Source organism: Amblyomma mixtum, chromosome 1, assembly GCF_055824585.1.
Source record: "Amblyomma mixtum isolate Tamu chromosome 1, ASM5582458v1, whole genome shotgun sequence".
NCBI classification, from domain to species: Eukaryota; Metazoa; Arthropoda; class Arachnida; order Ixodida; family Ixodidae; genus Amblyomma; species Amblyomma mixtum.
The window spans coordinates 320,365,294-320,389,202 of NC_143012.1; the positions used below are offsets into that span (position 1 = coordinate 320,365,294).

At 48.8% G+C, this 23,909-nt stretch overlaps 1 protein-coding gene across 1 annotated transcript in view; it reads right to left on the minus strand.

Moving 5' to 3' along the window:
- Positions 1–1,368: 1,368 nt before the first annotated feature.
- The window catches only part of LOC149372666 (uncharacterized), a 66,546-nt gene continuing 44,005 nt past the window's right edge, over positions 1,369–23,909 (minus strand). The window contains exons 3-4 of the mRNA XM_089567222.1: positions 8,703–8,855; positions 1,369–7,731 (exon numbers count right to left, since the gene is read on the minus strand). Of these exons, the coding sequence (XP_089423348.1) occupies positions 7,517–7,731; positions 8,703–8,855 (368 nt within the window). The 3' untranslated portion in view covers positions 1,369–7,516. The remainder of the gene's footprint in view (positions 7,732–8,702; positions 8,856–23,909) is intronic.

A 23,909-nucleotide genomic window follows, 5' to 3' on the forward strand; every position in this document is an offset into this window, starting at 1 on the left:
GAGAACTGTCGTGCTCACCCGTCCAGAGCTTGATAATAAATTGTATAGGAAAGCGTAGTGCAGTAAAGTCGTAGGAAAAGTACGTTTTTGTGGAGTGTTAAGTTATGGCTTTTGAGGTCAGTGAGGTGAGTTTGTGTTATAGCAACGGGGGCCTGGCGCCTTCGCATTGAGGAGCACGGGGGGACCGCACTTGAAAGTCCGCTCTGTAGGTAGACGACATACCATAGGACGCAGATCGGTGGGTGAATTTTCAGTGTGTGTGTACAAGCACCTCTGCTTAGTGCTTCGCGAAAGTGGTTTTGCGGCGGTATTGCTTACTACCACAACAAAATAATAAAAAGCTCCTTACCGTGTTAAGCTTCTTCTGGTAAGTAGCAAGGGTCCATGACCACACCCATGACGTAACGCCAATGCATGAGTTACAATTTTCGGACGAAAATAAACTTCCTAGGGGACACCCATTTTCGTGGCTTCGCGCTCTGAAGAGTTTTGGCACTCCAGAGATAGTTTCAGGGTATGCTTTCCGTTAGCGAAATGGTATAAGTGAGCATGGAATACACGACACTATCACAAAGCTCTTTTAAAACCACATTTTGCCCGGACTAACTCGTTCAAGTTTTCCTTTTTCCCACGCACCATATACGACTGGAACTCATTAACCGAACCTAATCAACCCTGAAAATCAGACGCGTTCCTCAGCCATCTTTGATATTGCGTATTATGTATTTTTTCTGCTTTGTCTTGCATTGCTGTATTGTTGTTTTACTACATTATCGTTGCTGTATTGTTGTATTTTTGTTGCTATAATTTTGCTTTTTGTGAACCTGCCCTTCCTGCTTGGACCTAACCATGGTCTGCAGTATGTACATAAATAAATAAAATAAATAAATCCACAGGGAGCTCGGCAGGGAGGGAGTCTGATATCCCCGACAACAGTGACGTTCCCAATGGTACGACTTCGGGTACGCTGTTCATACTGAATGGGCACACGCCCCCTTGACATTCGCGTCCGCGGTATATAAAATTCTGCGGCGTGGTACGCTGCGGTCCTAAGCGTGGCACTGAGATGCTCACATGCAGGCACAGCACATGCCTAACTCCACAATGTCACACGCTGTGTAGTTTGACGTCACAAATGTTTTTCGTTTACTTTTTATCTAACTTGTTATCATGAGACTTGATATGACCACCCTCGGCTGCTGATTGTCTTACCGGCAGGAGGCTCATGCGGGCCGTGATGCTCTGGCACATCAACCCAGCCGCGCCTATACACATCTGGTATCATTTGCATTTATGGAGGCAACCGAATCAACGAACACAACTCCTCTTTAAATGCGATCGTTGAGTTCAGACACACTTTTAATCATGCTCTGTTTCAGGCTTTATTGCATAAAACGAATTAAAAAGATTAGAGACAGCTTTTACGCTAAAAGCACAAAGTACAGGTGGGCAATCATCACAAAGCGTTCACAGTAGTTGTAATCGTACCTGAACTTACTGACATATTCTCTGATGCTGTGGAGGCTGCGAGGGAAACACAATACAGACATAAATAGCGCGTGTGACCCGTACGATGTTTACGCAAGCATTTGGTAAAACTCCTCTGGCTATGTAAATATCCGCGCGACAAGGAATACATTCATACAGCCAAGCAGATTTGACAAACTTCAAGTACTTGAACGGCAATACATTCAACAATATACAAACACGTTTCACAACACGACATAATTAATGAAGCTTCGCATAACTTGATGGAAATGATGAAACATCGGGTTCTCATGATAGACAAATGCCAAGAGTCACAACGTACTGTTTTCGAAAACAATAGCGAAATCAGCAACCGTCAGCGCACCTTTTCTTATCTTTCTTAACAATATATTATTCCCACGAGAGTGCGTACTCAGTACGGCAAGAAAGCACACATTAACAGTGCTACCAAATCGTCGACAAAATCCCGTTCACCTGTCAGTGACGTCATGCAAACTGGAAGAACTGCAGTCACGTGCACGCAGTTAGCAGGCTACTCTATTTATGCGAGGTTCAAGAATGTCTTGTTAAGATGTAGTCGTACGTTTCTGTGGCTGTTAACGTAATTAATATTTTGTTAGCCACAAACACACCGAAAGAATCGGCGGCCGAAGTACTTGAGCAAGGATGAGATTATCGTGGAGAGGTGCATTTCGATATTGCTGCCCGGTAGCGCCTTCGTGTATGTTCTTGCGCTTGCGTTGTAAAGCAACACGCAATTAGCGTAGGCTCTGTAACAGTTAAAACGTAAGGCTTGCAGTGTCGTAGGAAAAACGCACCGAGGTGAAATGAATTCATTGATATTAGATGGTAATGCATGCCTTAAACTTCATCATGCTGCGGTAAGAAGTGAACTCAAAAGTGAACTCAAGTTATAAAGGCTAGCTATATCTGTTATCTTTATGCCGTAAATAAAAAAAATAGGGTGCGCTTGTTTGTGAAATCTATTTCACTTTCACTTTATTTGTTTAATTCTGGCTATAGAAACTGGAGCAACGGAAAAAGGCGAGGAGCCTAGCAAAGGCGTCTGTCCCATGTGCAGTTTGGCACACAGGCATTACTGATATGTGAAAACACAATTGCAAACACAAATCACTTGCATTTACGCAACGTTAAATGCCAATTCTGTAGATTAGAAACGGCCTTTGTGTCTTTGCTCTAAAAGACCCAGGGAAAAACCAAAAGAACGCATTTCGAGAGAACGTTTCAGAAAAACGAAACATGCGAATTGCACGACAGAAAACAAATTTCCGTTGGCAGCACCATTGTAATATCAGCACTCTAACGCGTACACAGTGACGCAGTGAAATTAATATAGAGGCGACAAAATTTTTGTTTCCTGAACAAAAGAGGTAAAAGGCGCAATAATGAAACGACGTGTAGAGAACAAAGTACTGGAAAAAATAAATTAAATAAACTTAATATTTTCTTCCAATTATATATTCTTGAATAACTTTTTGGGAGTTGGCTATTTGCAATCCAGTAGTTTTTTCAGAGATGGTGTTTAAAACTGTATGTGTTGCCTTCCGTAATTTGTTCTAACCATAAGGATCTTTCTTCTAATATGTACGGAAGCAATATTCTGCAGAGAAGTTTGCTATGTTGTAGAGTTGATTGTTATGGACATGTTGCAAGAGCCTATAACAGTACAGTTGTTTAGCTTTTATCAAATAATATTTTTTGAGGAGTGGATCTGTCGATAATAATTGTGGATGGTCATGCTAGTTTTCAAATATGCCACATAACAATTCGACGTTACAAGCCCTTGCAGACCATGCTACGACTTAAAAAGTGACTATTAAAAAAAAACTTCATGGTTACAATAAAAACTCAGGTTCGAAACAAGACTCTTGTAATGTTTGTGTACAACATTGGTGCACTTTCGATCGACATTGTGCTATCACGCAGACTATACTGGCAGAGTTAAACGAAAGTACCGTACATTGCGGAATAAAACGGCGATCAGTTTTCTCCAGCATTTAGTAAAGGGTATGATGGGACGAAGTGTGGTTTCAGACTAAGTACATGTGTGTCCCATTTTTGTAATGAAAGTGCGCAGTTCCAGGAATTGAATACTCTTCTGCAAAGGCCGCGGAAATTTGTTGCAAAAACCAAACAATAAAGCAGCTGATATTCTGATGAACAAAGGTTTTCGATAATTAGAAGCTATATGTTGCAACAATGACGAGTTACTACTAATGACCAGCAAACGGTAACTTGATAGTAGAACCTTGAAGTGGGCTAGTACTAAATTCATACCCTGTCTCTCTGTGGGGTTATATATAATATTTGGCAGCAGCGGGAAGCCTTTGACAAGCATCTACGTTAAAAAACACTGCGCTATTGGTGGTGAAAAATATGCGCTAACATTACTCGGAAGATCTCTATGATTGCTTTGAAGGCTCGTGAAAAATTGGTGGGACACGACGGTAAGCGCTTAAGGGATTTCAAAGGGATTTCTCCGCAAAAATCTTTAGAGCTCTATTCATGGTGATTAAAATGTAATGAATTCTGAAAGCCCTTTCTCTAAAAGGTTGTTTATCATCAGAAAATTCGTGTTCTGTGGCGCTTTCCCTAGAGGAAAGAATATCGCGGAAGTCGTACACTGACAATAGCCCCAGTAGAGGTAGAAAAAACGAAAACGCTCTTACCATGAGAAGATTTGGCTAAAGGTGCGTTTGGCTCACATAGCAGTTGGCTCTGAGATCCGCTGATCCGCTGGCATGCTGGATCACGAGTGAGATGACGACATCCGTCATTTGGCTTAGATACGTTCATAAGGGTTTTTTGGTCAGGCTAGTTTTCTAAGTAGAAACGTAATTCGGTGGGCGGGGGGCAACATGCAGTGTCAGAAGAATTTCCGGCCAATCGCTTTCACTTTTTTAAAACCTCGCTGACTCCTGGAAGCATTTGGAATACTAAACTCAAGTCTCAAGCAGTGAGGCATCTGTGACCTTACACATTGTGGAAGCCGCCTGGGCTCGTTAATATCATTTTAGTTTTACCCGCACTGACGCAGTGGGTTTTGCACGAAACGTCGCCGCATTAATGGCGAATCCCATAGGTCAAATTGGAGCGGTGTATAGAGTACACACAAGGGTATACAGGATGCGACATACACCGACGCAGTCCTGATCGACCAGCGAAAAAGAAACATGCTCAAGATGGGAGCCCGGCTGATGCTGTTACCAGACACATCTGTGTGCGAAAGTTGAATCCGGTATCGACAGCCTGAATTCTCGTTTTCACCAGCGTTTCATTATGATACGGAGCATTTGGGCCACGGCAAAGACCTTGCTCCTGGAATGTATACATACTCGCGTATGTACACATACTACATCGTCGTAATAGCGGAGCGTTGTAACATCCATGTAGCCAGTGATTATCAGTCATTTGTTTCAGTGTTCAGGACACATTCCTTCAACTTGTATCGTAGGGCATGCACAGGGTTGTCCCAAAGCCCCAAGGTCGTCTTTTGAATATTTAGCGGCGAATTTACGACACCCTCGAAGGCCAGAATATAAGCAACTTTAAAAAAACCTCATAGGTTTATCACGACACGTTTGAAACAAAGCGCTGGAAACAGGCAAACATGGCTAGTCGACTCCGAAAGTTCCGGTGAAATCCGACCGCACAGAGAAGGTAGCTGCATCAAAACGTCCAGTGAAACAAAGCGTCGTCCCTATTAAGATCGACCTGGGGAAATCGCAATAAGGACATGACACCTTGTGACAATGATAGCACTGAACAGTCCAAGAGACTGACAGTGCTTGACTTTCGGGGTCACAATAAGCTTAGTTGCACGGCGTGGCCTAAGGATGAAAGAACGCTTGTATTCAGGCAGTGCAGTGCTAGCACTTGCGGCGCGCGGCAGCACTCACAACATGCTTTGGCAGTAAAGGGCATTAAAACAATAAAAAATAGACAAGGAAAAAGACAGACGATGCAAGCAAAGACTCTCCCCCCCCACTCTCGAATCCTTCTCTCTACTAAGGCGAATAAGTGATAATGATAGCTATACCTGACATGTGCTCAGTGACGTTTGTCCACCTGAGCACGTGGCATGGGTTCGCATGAGTTCGTGACCGCATGACATGTGGGGCATTCAGAGGAGCACACACTTCTCGGTTCACCTGTATAAGATTCTCAAGCACCAGCAAGCAAACGCGGAGAGTTTTAGGCTGCAGTTAAAGCGGTCCGCTTAAAGCGGTTAAAGCCGAAGCCGAGAGTGCACTGCAACCTTGGGGCATATGCCTTCACGGCAGAGGCAGCCTAATGCAAGCACCTGGCTCCACGGATGTGTTGACGCTGGAAGTTATCCCGTGCGGAAGAATTTGGAGCACACTCTGCCACAACAATGTGAAAAAATTGTGTGGATGTACTATCGGGGACAAAAGTTGTATACTTCACGCGGCGGGAGCCGGAGCAACGGAAAACTGCGTTGCAACGCCATCTACAGGCCGCATCCGGGATCGAGACAGCCAATGCGTGACCTTTATTATCAGCAGGCATGTCGCTTGGCTGGTATAATGTTTCGTGCTTTAGCTCGCCAAAATGCGGCAGTTACATGGCGTGGCATGGCATAGTACATGGCATGTACCCTTGCCTTAGGTATCACGTGTTCTGAGTAGCACTGGGTATTATGTTTGACCATGAAGGCTTGATTTCGAAACTTTGGGTATAAAATGTTGCAGTGCACAGGCTCTGATGAGAAGCGGAGGCTCTGTCCCTCTGATTTTGTTGACCAATTTCGATGAATATAAACTGCAGCTGCTTATGTCTGATAATAAATAATGCGTTTGAAATCCGTTATTCAGAAAATGACAAGCTTTTTTCGCTAATTTAAATGCTATAGTATTTTAGGTGCAGTGATTTGTGACGTACACCTTAGCGTTTAAACTAACACATGTTTGCTTAGGACTGCGCATGTAAGGATTCCCTCACGGGCTCGCATCGAGCTCATGTTCTCCATTAATTGCTTCATCATATGTTAAATATTATATAACGTAAACAACCACTTTGATTGTCCGACCAAACACAAGCATTCTAGAGCTCACAGAGCTACCACAAAAGAAAATGCGGCTCAGAATTCAACAAGGCGCGTAAATGTTCTGAAGCCACAAAGGCCAATTATGAGCGGAATTTGACTGACAGATGTGTACGCATGGCCTCACGAAATAAAATAAAAAACAAAACAAAAATAAGAGGCAGCGTAGCTATCCGCCATGGACAGTACTTTGCAGCCGTGGTGTGGGGTACTGTGCGATGGGGCAGCTAGTCACACTCTGAAAGACATCAAGTTCACAAATCTTGCGCTCTTGGTAGGCACAGACAAAACGTCACAGAGAAAGGTAAGGACAATGCCCTCCACGACACGCCAATAAACGAAGACACAAATACTAAAATAATGCGTAGATTCTTTTAACTTAACGGTGTATTCCAGCATTCAGGTTGACCTGAAGGCAAAGGTCAAAAGCGTCATGGGAATCCGGCATCGTGAACTGTCCTGCAGAGCACGAGAATGTCTTTACCGAGGACACCGGCCAGAACCGACGCTAGTTCACAACTTTGTCTTTATTAATGATAAAATGCAGCAGTGAAGAAACAACGACAACCAAGGAACACACAGGCGAAGACGAAGCAGTTCCGTCCTCGTCTGTGTGTTCCTTCGTTGGTGTTATTTCTTCTCTGTTGGAGTTTATCATTAATAATTTACCAACTAGCTCAGCAATTCAGGTTATTTACTTTGCCTTTAGTTCAACTCTGGCTCAAATAAAGTGTCGGAAGTGGTGAGACTGCGTCTATTTACATCAACTGAACAATTATCGGTTAGTCGATTCACACTTCTATCGAACACAGGGTACACAGTCTCGCGTCTTCTCGGTGCCCAATGGCTGACTACAACAGGACAGGCGCCTGCCCTTCCACCTTCGTCCTCGGTCACACGGGCGCCCTCTTCAGCCGGGAAAGATCTGTCAGGCCGAGACGCTCAGGTGGGCATCCTGGCGGCTGCCAGCCCGAACCAGAGGGGGAGCAAGACGAGCGCTGCCGTCCCAGCCGTCGTCCGCGTGGCCGGAGCAGCGTTGCAGTAGTCCGCGTTGCAGATACATCGCACCGTGCTCCAGGCCCGGCTAGACTCCGTCAGGCAACCCTTGTGCGTAGGGTTTTGGGGAGCGCAGTTGCGCCTGACGTGTTCGAAGTCACCTGCGGGCACGATTTGTTGAATCCTTATTTTACGTTCTGATGGAACTCCATGGCTCACGAGACATTCCGTATAGTACGGAAAATGGGACTAATTTCAACAACACAGGGGTTCCTAAACGTGCTCTGAAATCTCAGTACAAGGACGTTCTTTCATTCGGCCTTCATCAAAATGCAGTCGCTGGGGACGGGAATTTAACTGGCGAGCTTGAGCTCAGTACAAGAACGCTATTGCCACTAAGACACTGCGTCGGGTACTTGCACACAGCATGGCTAAGACTGCAGTAAAGACTGCGTGATGCGAGGAGACTGTTGCGATACTTTAGTAGCGTTAGAAGTGTAGTGCGCCTACTCCATGGGGTATCTTGAAAAAAAAAAAATCAGTGCGCAAACACGTTGCAATGCGCGTTTGAGTGTTGTCAGTTTTTTCCTTCCGGTCCTGTGTTTTCTTTTGTGGGACCGACGCATAGGTTTTGAAGGAAAACAAGGCAAATCATCGATTTTGGTACCAGAATGCCCGAATGCTGCCGCCATTTACACATCCGCTATTTAATGAGATTTAGTATCATGCTACAACAATAATAATAATAATGCATATGTATACAGAAGCGTAAAGCATACAAGAGTCACATGGAGCGAAAACACTGAAAATCACTTAAAAAACCAGTGTGCACAGCTTTCTTGCGGCGAATTGGTCTTCTAGCTTCCTTATATAAACCACGTGAAAACAGAGGAAATCACTGTTAAAAACCAGTGTACATAGCTTTGTTGCTGCGAATTGGTCTTCTACCTTCCTGGTACAAGTCGTCGTCTTTCAGAAGCCTGCTACAGAAGCACAGAGTAGAACAGGAGTGTTGTGCTGGTAACGGGCCTTTTGCGGCACCGCGCAGGCATCCCTAATATGATCGGACTTAACCAAGCCACTTATTCTGCCCCTCACATGCCATGCTCCGCATTCTGCTCGGCTCTCTCACCGTTGAGGTCGTTCTGTGAGAAGAACTCGCATCCGTGGGCGCACTCGTGGGCGAAGTTCTTCTCTGGATTGAAGTTGGCGTGCGTGCAGTAATCTGTTCGGTTAGCCTGGTTCCTCGGCGACCAGCTGCATATGTAGCACTGCACAGCCTCCCCTGCATCGTGGAAAAGAGAGGGGGATTTTTAGAAGACAAATCGCACTGGGAGCACAACATGTCGAGTGTACCAGTCGCCCCCAGAAACTGCCGCAATGCAGTGTTTCGAGGTCGACATTTGCTAGCCAAAACAACTGTTCTGTCACCAGGGAATGAAAAAATGCTTTGGCCAAGCAGTTATCTAATAGCCTATATTTTGAATTAAAATCGCGCACACTCGCTGGCATCGCCTGCGAGTGCGCCTTTTGTTGGAACACTGAGTATTCGGATGATGGCTTGGCCAGTGTTTACTGCCATGGGAACACTATGCTGCTTGGGCCGTCGTAGACAAGAGCTGCTAAGTTAGAACGAAGTCACAATCGAAGTGCCATGTGCCTTCGGAAGTAACTTCACGTTCCTGGGTGTATCTTCTACGCAAGTTCCCCATGCTCTAATTTACGAAGCTGCGAATAAGTTTCGTACAGCGTAAAGATGAGGGCAACTGTCGAGGGCGGAACAAACGCAGAGAGCCAATTCGAGAGGTTCAAACAAAACGACAGTGGTATTTTATTTGAATATGAATGCGTAATGAGTTCACATCAGTTGCATTCTGTCGCTTTGCTTTTATATATTTCTTGTTTTGGTTTTTAAAACACTGGCTTAGTTTTTGTAAAGCACTCACACTCATATGAAACGCTTCAGAAACCTCCCGTGCTAATTCATCACGATGACAAGATAAAAATATAAGCATCGTGGAACACAGACTTACACACTGGATTCTTTTTCTTTTTACTCTTATGTCTTTTTATCTGTCCACATTTGGCACAATGTGCTGACTGACGCAAGCTTGCTGGGTCACTCAAAGACAAAATGAGCATCTTTTGTTTTTGTCCGAAGGCTTTCATATCAGGAGAGGTGGAGTCGAATGCGTCAGCCGTCCCTCCGTTCAGCCGTGAGATAGGGTATCTGCATTTTTGGCTTGGCATTATCGGTGAATACCCGTGGAGTTATGATTTTCTGGTTTACGCCCCCCTTCACGCATGCGCATAATTCGAGATTATTAATGTGCTACTGTCGTTTAATAACCTTTTCAGTTGCGAGACAGTGCCGTGCTTGTCCTTTCCTCTCTCAGTCCGTGTTTTTCGCGCTGTTTTATTTGGTTTTATTTGGTCATAATTGTTTTTGTAAAGGGTGATCAGTTCAACTGAACGATTCCCCTCATAAAAATTCCGTGCTTTCTGTCCCTGTGGTGAAGCAGTGCTTGACTGTTTTAATTGCTTCATTTTAGATGATTTAACTCCCACAGAAACATCTCGGAAAGCAATGTTTTGCAGAGGCAGGCGCCAATTGTTGCGGAGATTTCCAAATTCGTCTAAGAAATGCATGCACACAAATTCAGTCTGTGCAAGTTCTTTCTTTAGAAACACTGAAGAAAGCCTTCACATGCACAAGAAGCCCATCTTACTTCCTGCAGGCAGGCATAATTCGTGGCCGTTAACTGAACGTCGTTGAAGGTTTGTGTGCGAGAAATAATTTTGATGCATTAGCGAATATCCGTCGTATACGTAGCTCTCTAATTAACGCGAATGTGCGCCACTTGCAACGCCCGGCACAGCCAGCACTCATCCCATGTGCGCTTCTTCTAATGCCGCACACAGCCGCTGGTGGCGTTTTGTGCCCGGAGTCAGCACAGGTCACCTCAAGCGCTCCACCCGGCCCTTCCCGTGACTCACAATGTCTTCGCTCCGGAAAACTGAGCTCGCGGTGTTTTTCTAAAGGTGAATTTCTGTGTGACGATGGCATATTGAAGATTGCTAAGACTGGCGCGATGGTGAGAGCGTTGAGCGCTATTGTGGGGTGGAAAAGCAAGGCGCCAGTATCGGACGTTGTCACTAACGTCCTTCGCCCGTACCGCATTTATAACATGAACACTACCCGCAGATGTCAGGCGTAATTTAATGTAATTATTTTCTTGCTCGCACACGCGCGCACACACACACACACACGCACGCACGCACGCACGCACGCACGCACGCGCGCGCACGCACACACACACACACACACACACACACACACACACACACACACACACACACACACACACACACATATATATATATATATATATATATATATATATATATATATATATATATATATATATATATATATATATATATATATATATATATATATATATATATATATATATATATATATATATATATATATATATATATATATATATATATATATATATTGATACGTGGCGGCTAGAAGCAGTAATAGAAACAGCAGAGGTAATCTGCTACGCAAGGGACCGACGGCTTGGAGTAGTCACACAGCACACAAGCTCGCACCTCAGCGTCGTCTTCTTAACAAAACCACTTCGTCGTCCTCCCAGCGTCCGTAGCATGACCCCCCTCGCGGCAAAAGCACCCGGTGCGCACTACACAGGCCAGCTAGACGGCGAGTTGTAAGGTTTGAGGCGGGACACATGGACGATGTCGGTGCGGGGAGCAGCGGCCGAGGACGGCGGATGTAGCGGGGTGATCTCGTACGTCACCGCGGTCACCGGACGTACGACCCGATAAGGGCCTGTATATCGGGGAAGCAGTTTTTCACAAAGGCCCACACGGCGGGAAGGGACCCAGAGTAAAACAAGAGAGCCAGGAGAGTAGGTGACTTCACGACGGCGACAGTCATGACGTCGTTTCTGATTGACTTGGGAGGCTGACAGCCGCTGGCGGGCGACAAGACGGGCAGCGTCGGCGCGAGCGATGGCGTCCCGAGCGTAAGGACTCGTGGAGGCGGTGGCGGGCAGCACACTGTCGAAGGGCAGCAAAGGATCGCGGCCAAAGAGCAGATAAAAAGGGGAGAAACCGGCTGTATCGTGACGCGTAGAATTGTAGGCGAATGTAACAAATGGGAGGCTAATATCCCAGTCGCGGTGATGGTCGGAGACGTACATGGAAATCATGTTGGTGAGGGTACGGTTCAGACGTTCAGTGAGCCCGTTCGTCTGCGGATGGTAGGCCGTGGCGAATTGATGACGGACGGAGCAGAAGCGGAGCAGTTCGGCGACCACTTTGGAAAGAAAGCAGCGGCCGCGATCGGTGAGCAGGTGACGGGGAGCACCGTGGTGGAGTATGACGTCGTGCAGGAGAAAGTCAGCGACATCAGTTGCGCAGCTGGTTGGGATCGCTCGGGTAATAGCGTAGCGCGTGGAGTAGTCCGTCGCGACCGCGATCCATTTGTTTCCCATAGCAGACACCGGAAAAGGGCCGAGCAGGTCGAGGCCGACACGGGAAAACGGGTCTTCGGGGATGGGAATCGGCTGAAGGTGTCCGGGAGGGAGAACCGAGGGCGTCTTCCGTCGTTGGCACAGCTCGCAAGCGGCCACATAACGGCGGACAGAACGGTATAGACCGGGCCAAAAGAAGCGGCGGCGCACGCTGTCGTAGGTGCGGGAGACTCCAAGATGACCGGCCGTGGGAACGTCATGAAGCTGCTCAAGGACGCTGCGACGCAGGTGTTGCGGGACCACGAGCAAGAGGTCAGCGCCGTCAGGCCGCATATTGCGCCGGTAGAGGACGTTCTCATGGAGCACAAACGGGGCAAGGGACGCATCACAGCGTTTGGCAGTGAGGCGGTCGATGAGGGAACATAGCGAAGAATCCAAGCGCTGTTCTTGCGCAATGTTGCGGAAGGCTGAGATGGATAAGACGCAGGCGTCAGCCTCGCATTCGTTGGAGGTAGGCGCATCGACAGGGTAACGGGACAAACAATCCGCGTTCTGGTGCAAGCGGCCGGACTTGTGGACGACACAAAATGTGTACTCTTGAAGGCGAAGAGCCCAGCGCCCCAGCCGGCCTGTAGGGTCTTTGAGCGAAGAAAGCCAGCATAAGGCGTGGTGATCCGTGATAACAGAGAAAGGGTGCCCAAACAAGTAAGGGCGGAATTTTGCAATAGCCCAAACCAGGGCGAGGCATTCCCGCTCGGTGATAGAATAATTGCGCTCTGACACAGAAAGGAGACGGCTGGCGTACGCAATAACGCGAAGCTTGTTGCGTTGCCGCTGAGCAAGTAGGGCACCAATGCCATGGCCGCTCGCATCGGTCCGAAGTTCCGTAGGGGCTGAAGGATCAAAGTGAGCCAACACAGGCGGAGCAGTGAGGGCATTGATAAGGGCTCTGAAGGCGTCAGCTTGGGGGGGTCCCCAAGAGAACGGCATGTCCTTCTTGAGGAGCGTGGTAAGAGGTCGGGCTATTTCCGCAAAGTTCTGGATGAACCGGCGGAAATAGGAACATAGGCCGAGAAAGCTGCGCACATCACCGGAGGAGCGCGGAGTGGGAAATGAACGCACGGCGCGGACCTTGTCGGGGTCGGGTTGGATCCCAGCAGAATCGACCAAGTGGCCAAGGACCTTGAGCTGTCGGCGGCCGAAGGTACATTTCTTCGAGTTCAGCTGAAGACCAGCGCGGCGGAAGACGGCAAGGATGGCTGAAAGGCGATGCAGATGGCTTTGGAATGTGGACGAAAAAACAATCACGTCATCTAAGTAGCAGAGGCATGTCGTCCACTTAAAACCGCGCAGGAGGGAGTCCATCATGCGCTCGAAGGTGGCAGGGGCATTGCACAGGCCAAAAGGCATGACTTTAAACTGGTACAGGCCGTCCGGGGTGACAAAGGCGGTTTTCTCCCGATCCCCTTCATCGACAGCGATCTGCCAGTAACCTGAGCGAAGATCGATGGAGGAAAAGTAACTGGCGCCGTGCAAGCAGTCGAGAGCGTCGTCAATTCGGGGCAAAGGGTAGACGTCTTTCTTTGTGACGGCATTCAGATGGCGGTAATCGACGCAGAATCGCCAAGTTTGATCTTTCTTTTTAACAAGCACGACAGGGGACGCCCAAGGACTAGTCGAAGGCTCGATGATGTTGCGGGCCAGCATCTTGTCCACTTCTGCCTGAATAACACGGCGCTCTGCGAGGGAGACCCTATAGGGCCGTCTGTGAATAGGGCGGGCCTCGCCGGTGTCAATGTGGTGGGCGACAACAGAGGTTTGACCCAAGGGACGGTCCCCAAAATCAAAAATATCACTGTAGGAGGACAAGAGGCTGTGAAGAGCTGAAGAATCAGCAGAGGGTAGATCGGCCGCTATCATCCGGGAAATAGAATCCTCACTGGAGGGCTGCGATGTAGGGACATTGGATACGGCAGTCGTTGGGTCAGGAGCCAGGACAGAGACTGTGCAATCGGTCAATGGGGACAGATCAGCAAGTGAAATGCCGGTCGGAAGTACCTGAGGGGACAGGCTGAAGTTGAGGACAGGGAGGCAGGTGCAGTTGTTGGAGATGTGGACAATGGTGTGGGGAAAGAGGACGTTACGATTCAGAATCACAGCGGTGATAGGGCAGGCGACGTAGTCTCCATCAGGGACGGGAGGAGAAGGCGACATAGGGATGTAGACAGCAGCTTGTGGCGGGAGACGAGCAAACTCGGTGGATTGAAGGCGAGGTGAGCTGGTGGAGTCGTCATTGCACAGGGGCAGATCCAATCGGAGAAGGCCTGAGGAACAGTCAATAAGAGCTGAATGGGCGGTTAAAAAGTCAAGGCCAAGGATTATGTCCTGAGGGCACCTGGTCAGGACGGTGAACAGAACGGGTATATGACGTCCGGCAATGCTGACTCTCGCAGTGCACATTCCAATCACGGCAGCGGGGCTGCCATCGGCGACGCGAACCGTGGACATGGCGGCAGGCGTTAAAACTTTCTTCAGACGGCGGCGCAAAGAAGAGCTCAGGACAGACACTTGGGCGCCAGTATCAATGAGGGCAAGGACCGGGACACCATCCACGAGAACATTCAAGAGATTACGTTGGGCAGCGGGGGTCAAGAGAGGATTTTCAGGCCGGGTCAATGATGCAGCGTCACCTCCGGGGGCTGCATCGGCTAGTTTTCCGAGAAGTGGCGGGAGGTCGAAGGAGAAGGGCTGCGGCGTGTGGTAGGAGAACGGGAGCGGCGGCCTAATGGGGAAGGTGAGCGGCTGGACCCACGAGCTTGCGGAGCGGGCTCGTCACGGAGCGGATCGGGACGTGGGGTGAAGCGGCGCGGGCCGTAGTCGTTGCGGCGATCGACGAAGGAGTAGGGGCGAGGTGGCGGGGACCAACGGCTGCGGCAGTGACGGGAGATGTGTCCGACGCGAGAGCAGGTAAAACAGATCGGCCTGTCATCAGAGGTACGCCATTCGGCTGGATTGCGATAGCGGTACCGAGGCGAGAAGCTGCGACTGTAAGTGGCAGCTGCGATCACTGGAGGGTCCGGGCTGGCATGAGCGTTGTCCACGACGCGAGAAGGGACGGCCATGTTCGCAACCTCCTGTCGAACGACGGCTTGGATGAGGGCCAAGGTGTTGTCCGGGAGTGGCAAGGAAGAAACAGCGGGCGTCATCGCCTCCAGTTCGCGGCGCACGATACGGGTTAAGTTAGCAGGGTCGGAAGGCTGCCGCAATGTTGGCAGATCTTCACACGAGGAGCTAGCAGCAGTGTTCGGCAGCCGGTCAAAACGGTGAGAAATGCGCCGGTGTTTGGCTTGCTCGAAACGCCGGCACACCTCAAGAACAGAGGCGACCGTGGAACAGTCTTTGCATAGAAGCAGGTTAAAGGCATCGTCGGCAATGCCTTTCAGTATGTGGCCAACTCGATCTGCCTCGGACATGTCTTTATCCACTTTACGGCACAAGGCGAGGACGTCTTGTATGTACGCTATGTATGGCTCGGAGGAAGTTTGGGCGCGTGACGCGAGGGCCTTCTTGGCGGCGAGTTGGCGGCCGATGGGTTTTCCGAAGAGGTCGCGGAGCTTCTGTTTACAGATGTCCCATGAGGTCAAGTCCTCTTCGTGGGTTTCGAACCACACTCTCGCGGTGCCGGTCAGATAAAATATGACATTAGCGAGCATCAGCGTTGGATCCCACCTGTTGTGCGTGCTGACGCGTTCGTAAAGGGCCAGCCAGTCGTCCACATCAACGTCGTCGGTACCGCAGAACGTGCCCGGTTCGCGGTGGTGGGCGACGACGACCGCTGGCGGTGTTGACGGAGAGGGAGATGGCTCGGACTCGTTAGACATGGTGGCGAGACGGCGGCCACGGCGGAGAGCCAGCTTGAGGTCGGGGATCGAATTTAGCAACCTCCACCAAATGATACGTGGCGGCTAGAAGCAGTAATAGAAACAGCAGAGGTAATCTGCTACGCAAGGGACCGACGGCTTGGAGTAGTCACACAGCACACAAGCTCGCACCTCAGCGTCGTCTTCTTAACAAAACCACTTCGTCGTCCTCCCAGCGTCCGTAGCAATATATATATATATATATATATATATATATATATATGTATATATATATATATATATATATATATATATATATATATATATATATATATATATATATATATATATACACTTGCTAATTTAATTCTAGGTGTACACCAAAGTGAATTGAAATCCCTCGACAGAATCTGGGGCGGAGCAGAGGCGGGACGGGGAGCGTGAATAATTGACGGCTCTTCGGCGCGGTTCACTCACTCCGTACTTCAGTGATTTTAATTTAGGCCACATTAACGCTCCGCTGTTTCTTCTCAACATAGACTATCGTATTCTTTTCTCGCTCAAAAAAAACAAAAAGGATGGACCAACAGCGAACATATTTTTGTTTATTTTTACAGTACCTTGCACTCGCCTTGAAGGGAGCCCTTCGGTTTCAGCTTTCCCCTGAGCTATGCCACGCTGGTGCAAAAGAAAATCAGCGGGGTTCTCAAGTCTTTCTCGTAGGTGACTCATCAGTCATGGTGTGGGTATCTAACCCGAGACAGTACCATAAAAAGAAGGGCCAACTCAGGAGTAATACAAATCTTTCGGCTGGTCCTTTAAACATTGCTTCAGAATAATAATAGGTTTGCCGGTCTCGTGCAGAGCCCAAGCTATTCGAAATATCCTCGGATAACCTTCACACTTTCGTCTCGCCTTGAACTGACGCCTCACTGTCGCCGCAAGGCAAAAATGAAAGCTGTCCTGTCGTCCTTTAGTAGACGGCTCCTAACGCGTACAGCAATCTATCACCCGTCGTCTCTCGTGACGTCATTTTCGCGATCTCGGTTGCAGCCGCTCTTAATTCTTTCGGGCCTTTTGTGGCCGGGAACACGGCGCGCTGGTAACGGGAGGTGGAAGGGGCCATTCAAGGCCACACCGGCGGCGCGCGTTGCGTCATCGAAGGCACCTGTTTTCCGTCACGCGAGTTGACGGCGCCCGCCGGCCGCGTGCTGGGGACCCATCGCCGTGGGCGGGGTCGCGCGTTGAAGCTAGCCGACGCCCGTTCCGGCGTTGCCCGGTCGCAAAGCGGGCCCTGCGAGCCTGGGGCGAGCTTAAACGGTGTCCCCGTTCCGTGCATTATTGAGTAATGAAGACACCTTCCTGCAGGTGCCGTGCGGACGACGTCGAAAGTTTCTTGCGCAGAATGAATTTTGAGGATTACCGCGAGGCGTCCCTTCACGACGGATCTTTTTCTTTCACTCGTCGGCACTGATATCACTGCGCTGTGGTCACCCGCCCAGTGTAAAACGCGTAACATGTCAAGCATTTTGTTTCATTCAAGACCTTCCCTACCCGTTGCCTTATTCAATGTTAACTTCTTGCTTTTTTTCACGTTGCCGCTTAAGTCGACGCTGTACGACTCCAAGCGTCTAATGTGCACTGGCAATAAACACGTTTTTTTTTTTTCTCACATATTAGAGCCTGCTGATTATTAAACTGTATTTTCAATCTTACGGTTTCACATGTTTGAAATGAGTTCACTGTTTCAGTTTTATCAGTTTGCCAGAATACCTTATGCTTATTTTAATGTCTTTTATCGTAATACGCATTCTGGAGTTAGTTCAGATGCTACATAATAAAATATGATGACATGCTGGGTTTAATACCTTAAAGGGGCACGTTTGCTATGACAGGCATAGTGGCGGACTCCGGATTGACTGCGATCACCTTTAGTTAATATGCAGTTGCATTGCACAGCACGCGGGCCTGGTTACATTTTACCTCCGTCAAAATGCGGCCGCCGGGGCCAGGATTCGATCCCACGACCTTGGGCTCAGCAGACGAATGCCATAGCCACTGAGTCATCGTGGCAGCTTGACGAGTAAACATGTTCCTAGGTTCGATAATCCTTACTGGCCGACGGCACGCTTCAGCTTTAATAGTGCTGCAAGGCTTTAGTGAGAAAAAAACAGAGGAAATGCAATTGACTGCCGCTGAAAATGAGCCAGATTTACACCCGTCCTGGGTTGCAGTCAGTGTATTGAGGCGTGTATTTGGCTATGACCACGCTCACACCGCGCTAAAATCAGCGAGAAGTTCTGACTTTTGCGTCTGGACTCGTTGCATAGCTGACATCCTCTTCAAATCAACCATATTTACTCCGCTTCTTCTGCCACAACACTATCGAAATCGTTCGAAGAAGCTCATCAATAATCTCTAATTTCATTGCATCAGGCCGTGTGCACCGCAGATGCCTTGCAACGTCTAGGATACTGTGTGTTTCCTCAGCCCTGTTGATTGCACTGTACTGTGCCCGGCGGTACTTAAACATTTCAACACATCCTTTGATGGCACGTGCCAGTTCTGTGGGGAGGTGGCTGACACCTTCCACGTGGTTTGGGCGTGTCAACCAAACCAATCTATCCCCCCCAACCCCACCAGAGAGGACTGGGGGGCGGCCCTGCTCGGCTGTCAAGACCTAAAGACCCAAAAGGCCTTGGTTCACCGGACGCGGGCGGCGTTGCTTGCCAATGGGGCCCCGGAATAGGGGCTCCACCTAGTATTTTTAGGGGAAAGGGCCAATAGGGCCTACCCCAATCACCTCTCTGTAAAATTTGTTGCACAATAAATGTTTTTCACCACCACCACGGCATTTTTTATATTAGTAGGGATATATGCGATCCAACATTAGGAACTGCACCCCCCCTCCCCCTCCAACAGCCTTGTGCGCTTTATTTCCTGGAGGCAATCTACGTTCGAACTAGGGCACACCCCTTGGAGTAACGAAGTAGACACGTAGACTGCAACACAGAGTCTTTATTTGCATTTTTAGAATATTAAATGCGTCAAGAAGAGAACAAACCCATGTATGCGCTGTCTTCCTCGTCCTCTAAAAACCGGCGCGGGGATAAGAGGGCACCTCGCCTCACACGATCGTTTCCCCTGCCCGTACGATGGGGCTGTAAATATTCTGTTATGCGCAGGCTCGACACGAACATTTTGCCGCCTGTTTGTTCGACTAGTGAATTCGTTTGCCTTCAAGATTACGCTACAGGGACCTGTGATGATGTGGACCTATAACTGTCGTTGGCTGCTCTTTCCATTTCTGGAACAGCAGCGTTGACATCATAGTAAACAGCACACTTAGAAGTTTCTTTATTCCCTTGTTTTTCCCGATGACCGCGCAGAGCTAAAGGCAAACGCTATTTTTAGATTCAAGTCGGCGTCCTTTGTTTCTCCACGCTGTTGGCTCGGCCATTTTAGACTAAAGCCGCCACGAAAGTGCATCCTTCAAACTTCAAAAGGCATTTTATTGACAGCTGTTTCTTTAACGGCCTACGCAAATACCATGCTTTCAGGTTCGCTTTTTCCTTTCTATCACATTACTTCCGTACAGAATCGCAGTATAGGGAGCAGTCTCGGCCGCCGGCTAGAAGCGCCCTGAGCCGTGAACCAACGAAAATCCCATCGGTCAACCTCCCTTTGCGGGGCGATCGAACGGCCCCAGGAAGAGCTCAAGAGGGCGTGTAAAACGCCGCGCTGTTCTGGCGACAGCCAACGCTAGGCGCGCGATAAACGACGCCGTAGCCCGCGACAGTCGAGCAAGGCTCGTGGCCGTGTTGGTGGTGAGGGCGCAGGGTAGTGTGGGCGGAGGAGGGCGGCGGAGGGCAGAGAAACCCCGGGGCTCTTTCGGGGCTCCAGCGTCGCGGACGCGTCGCAGTGACAGATCGCCGCCGACGCTGCTACTACACACACCGCTGGCCCTTTTGCCCCGAGCTGTATTCCACTTCCTCTTCTTTCTGTTCTATCTTTCACTTTCGACACTTTCTCTCTCTCGCTACGTCTGTCTAGTATCCCGCTCACTCCTCGCGGCTTTGTGCGCACGCTTCGCCTCAGCGTGCTGCTCCGCAGACACGGGGGCCCAGACCTGGGCGACGTTTTCATTCTCCCTGCTTCCATTTTGTTTTAAGTGGTGGCGGCTGGTCCCCTCAAAGCCTGTTTGATCTCGCTGCTCTAAAACAGACGCCTCTTCCACTCTCGGGCAATTTAAAGGAAAGCGCCCCATCGAGCTTCTTTGTCTTTATTTCAGTTTCACCTTCGCGCGCTCGCGCCCTGTCTCTAGGCGCCTGCGCCACTCGTTGCTGCGGCTGACGCGACGCTTCGGCCCCAGAGCTCTATTCCAAACGTGGAGCAGCAAGGCGCGCTGCAGGAACACTCGTGCCGCTCCTTCGAAGAGCGCGCATTCCTTTCCCGACGCGCTCTTGTTCATTACGTCTTTTTCGTTGCTCGGCGTTTTCGTCTCCAAGAAGCAGTGCATCGTCGCGCCAGAATACGTTCCAGCGCGTCGCTTCCGCTCAACCCTAGAATGATGTCTGTTTACAGAGAGCACGTGCGCAATGTCTGTTTAGTTTTTTATCGCGCAGACACGCGCTGTGGTGCAGTATTCGGCGTCGCCTACAGTGTGCTCGATAGATGGACTGGAAGTGAAGGCAACAGCGGCAATAACGAGAGGAATTTTACAGGAAAATGATGCTGCAAAACTTCGGGGTGCGCGATAAATTCGCTAGTGGTTTTCATCTTTTCATCGCGACAGCTTCGCTATTGGATAGCTAGTGGTTTTCATTTTGGAGCTTCTCTAGGAGCCCGAAGCGATTTGGAGAACGAGCAGCTCAAACTAGATTAAAGTCTTGGAGTTTTTCATTACAGCGCCTCGTGTCAACAAAGCAGAGATGAGTTTTGGTATATGCTTTTGCAAATCCGCTACGCAAGCAGCAGTTCAAGGACTTTGAAAGAAACAAGCCCTCGAGGAAAGACGTTTGTTTACGCAAGGACGCGAGTTGTGCCAGCGCAGGCTAATTACTTCAGGTAATTATCTCAGTTATGGCGAATCGTGTGATAATTTGCCCTTTAAATTATGGCGTATGCGCTAAGCTGGATCGATTCATTCTTGAGCTCGCAGCTGCAACAACACTGCCGCTAATTCCTAGGCCCGTTTTAGCTTAGCTAATGCTGTTGCCGCTCCGCTGCATTTGTGGCATCAGCTCTGGGACGCTGTGCGGAAACTACAGTGACGGCGAAACATGGTGGAAGTGTCTTACTCCTCCGTTTATGTCGGTCACACAATTTTAACGTAGAATGAATGATAAGGGAATCTTCAACATGGCGCTGTAAAAGAATCATGAAGGTGGCAGTATTTCTGTTCCAAGTGATATTTTTTTCAAGCCACAGTATCATGTGCGCGCCTGCACTTGTGCGTGTATGGTATATTTCAATTCAATGCCTAGGACGAAAATTAGAAGAGCTACCACTACTCACTATCCGAACGAGGCGCCGATGTCTGAAAGCCCAAGAATTTATCATGCGATTTTTCTCAAGAACAGCAAAAGGCCCCTTACTAACGACCAAGCAATCTTTGCATTTTCGTTGCAATTATTCGTTCTCCTCTCCGAAAGATCCGGAGACCTTCCGGGTTTATTGAAATACTGGTAGCCTCTTTACGGTTTTGTATCGATCCGGTCGTTAAAAAAAAATGCAAACAAAAGTGTTTTTACACGTTACGTTTCTCTGCTGTTCCAAACTCTCCCTGCATGCACCGTCGTCTTCATAAAAGAGCAATGTCGCCATCAATAACCCCAACTGGCGTCTAGGAGCTGCCTTTCCCCATAGGTGCCCCCTGCGGCCTCCCGCAGACAGACGCCACCGTCACCGCTTCCTTCCCTATTTCCCTAAACGAAAGCCTTCACCAAGCGGGTCGGAGCGGGCTCTTTTGTCGCCCGCTGACACCGAGAGGCTGTCCTTCGGGTATATATGTGCCACGGAGTGGTCGCTTTGAAAGGGCCCTCCCCTTCCCGAGCCATCTCTCCCGCTGAGAGCCTAAAGTACCCCGTGCATAGGCCCTTCGTATTTATAACGAGAGACACCGGTTACGTGCCCTCCCCCCCTCAAACGATCACAGTGCCGAATTCTGTGCAGCATTAAGGATGCTTGAAAGCGTGCAAGTAGTACATGCAATTGATGGTGGGCCACGGCCGAGCACGCAGCAAGCTAGCCTTGCGATCTGCTCAGTCTAGTGAGGCTTACTATAGAGCTCAGATTTCGCGGAACCTAAAAGGGCAGAAAAAGGAACTCAGTTGTGCTTACAAGCGGAAAAGATGTTGCTGAAAATCGAGGCATGTAAATGCCACCAAAATTTATACAGAAGAGGTATGAACATGAAGACAGAAATTAACTTGAAGCAGAAAGGACACTCGCAGTTTTCGCAGCTGTTTTATTTCTGCGAGACCCTAAGCTGCCTTTAACTGCACTCTTTTAGGGGCTCATATGCAGTAAACGTTGTTTGTTTGGTAGTAGTAGTTTTTGTATTAATGTTAGCGTAAGTTACTTGGCTTTACGGATTTAATTTCATCCTTCGTCTGTACATGCTAAACAAACACCGCTTTCCACAAGTTCCGCTCGGCTAATAACTTACAGGCGGTTGCCTAATGCACAAATACCTATGCCAAAATTCCAAAGAGCGTGCGATCTTCAACTATAAGCTCGTAAACTTGTTCAGGCAATGTTTGCGCTCAGTTCATTACACGTCACCTACTTGTCAGCCACGGCCTTAATCTGGAAGCCCCGACCTAAGCTAAACTTGGCATAGATTTACGTAGGCACGGGACGTGGAAGAATTCTCGCACAGCAGACACCACGTACGACACACAAAGCCCGTGAACGCAGCCTTTTTGTGCCTGAATTTAACATCATCGTAACCAGGCAAGCTACGTGAATAGCAGGATAAAGGCAACTAACATTGATCCCAAAATAACCCTCTCGAGCACCAATCGCAACGATTCTATTTAGGTAAAGCTTTCCATTCACTTCCATTTTGACGACGCTCTAAATCTTAGATCTGTGCTCATCTGAGAACACTGGTATTTATGCACATATTTTATTGCATTATAGACACTCGGGTTCTCTTCGATAGATGTGCATCGCTGTGATGCACCGAGCAAGCCGTGAAGCAGAAACAGAAAAAAAGTGCCTCGTTTGATTCGTTCCTCGACACTAGATGAACCATGTATCCAGCATACGTAGTACTGCACAGAAATAGCGAAAAAGAGTGCAAGCATTCTCTTCTTCGGGCTCGTAAAAATTTCACATGTGAGGGCTCTTGTATGCGTCAGCGACCCCCGCCGGGTTTCACAGTATTTTTTCTTGTTCGAGCTTGGTTCCTTGTGGGCGGGGAGATTGAAATAAATGGTTCCCGATGCGACGCTCTACATTATGAACTCCGCGATGGATTTTAGGCGCTCAGAAGAAACGAAGGAAGCTGAAACTGATCTCCTGACTTCAAAGACGAGGGTGACGCAACACAAAGAACTCGTGAAGGGTTCACTCCGGTATGGACGTGCTCATATGACAATGCCATAAATTTCCCGCCGGGTAATATTTTCTGGGGGGTTGAGATCATGAACTGTAGGCTGTTGGAGATCCTTTCACGGAATCTTTGGTGAGCTTCCGAAATTTCTTTTTAGCGTCAGCCCTGCTTTTTGCACTTGAACATGGCATTAGCCTTGAAGCGACTTGGCACGAGACGTGAGACTAGCTGCATGCGAGATGAAGTACAGTGGTGAGCAGCCTTGTCTAGAGCGCTCGGGCGGTGCACTTCCTTGCAAACAAATCCAGATTTTGTGGCAGCCTCTAGGGTCCAGCTGCAACGCTTGCACGGAAGTAGCGCCAGATAGCCTCGTAAACAAAGCAGGCACGAAAACTTTGCCCTGTAATGAG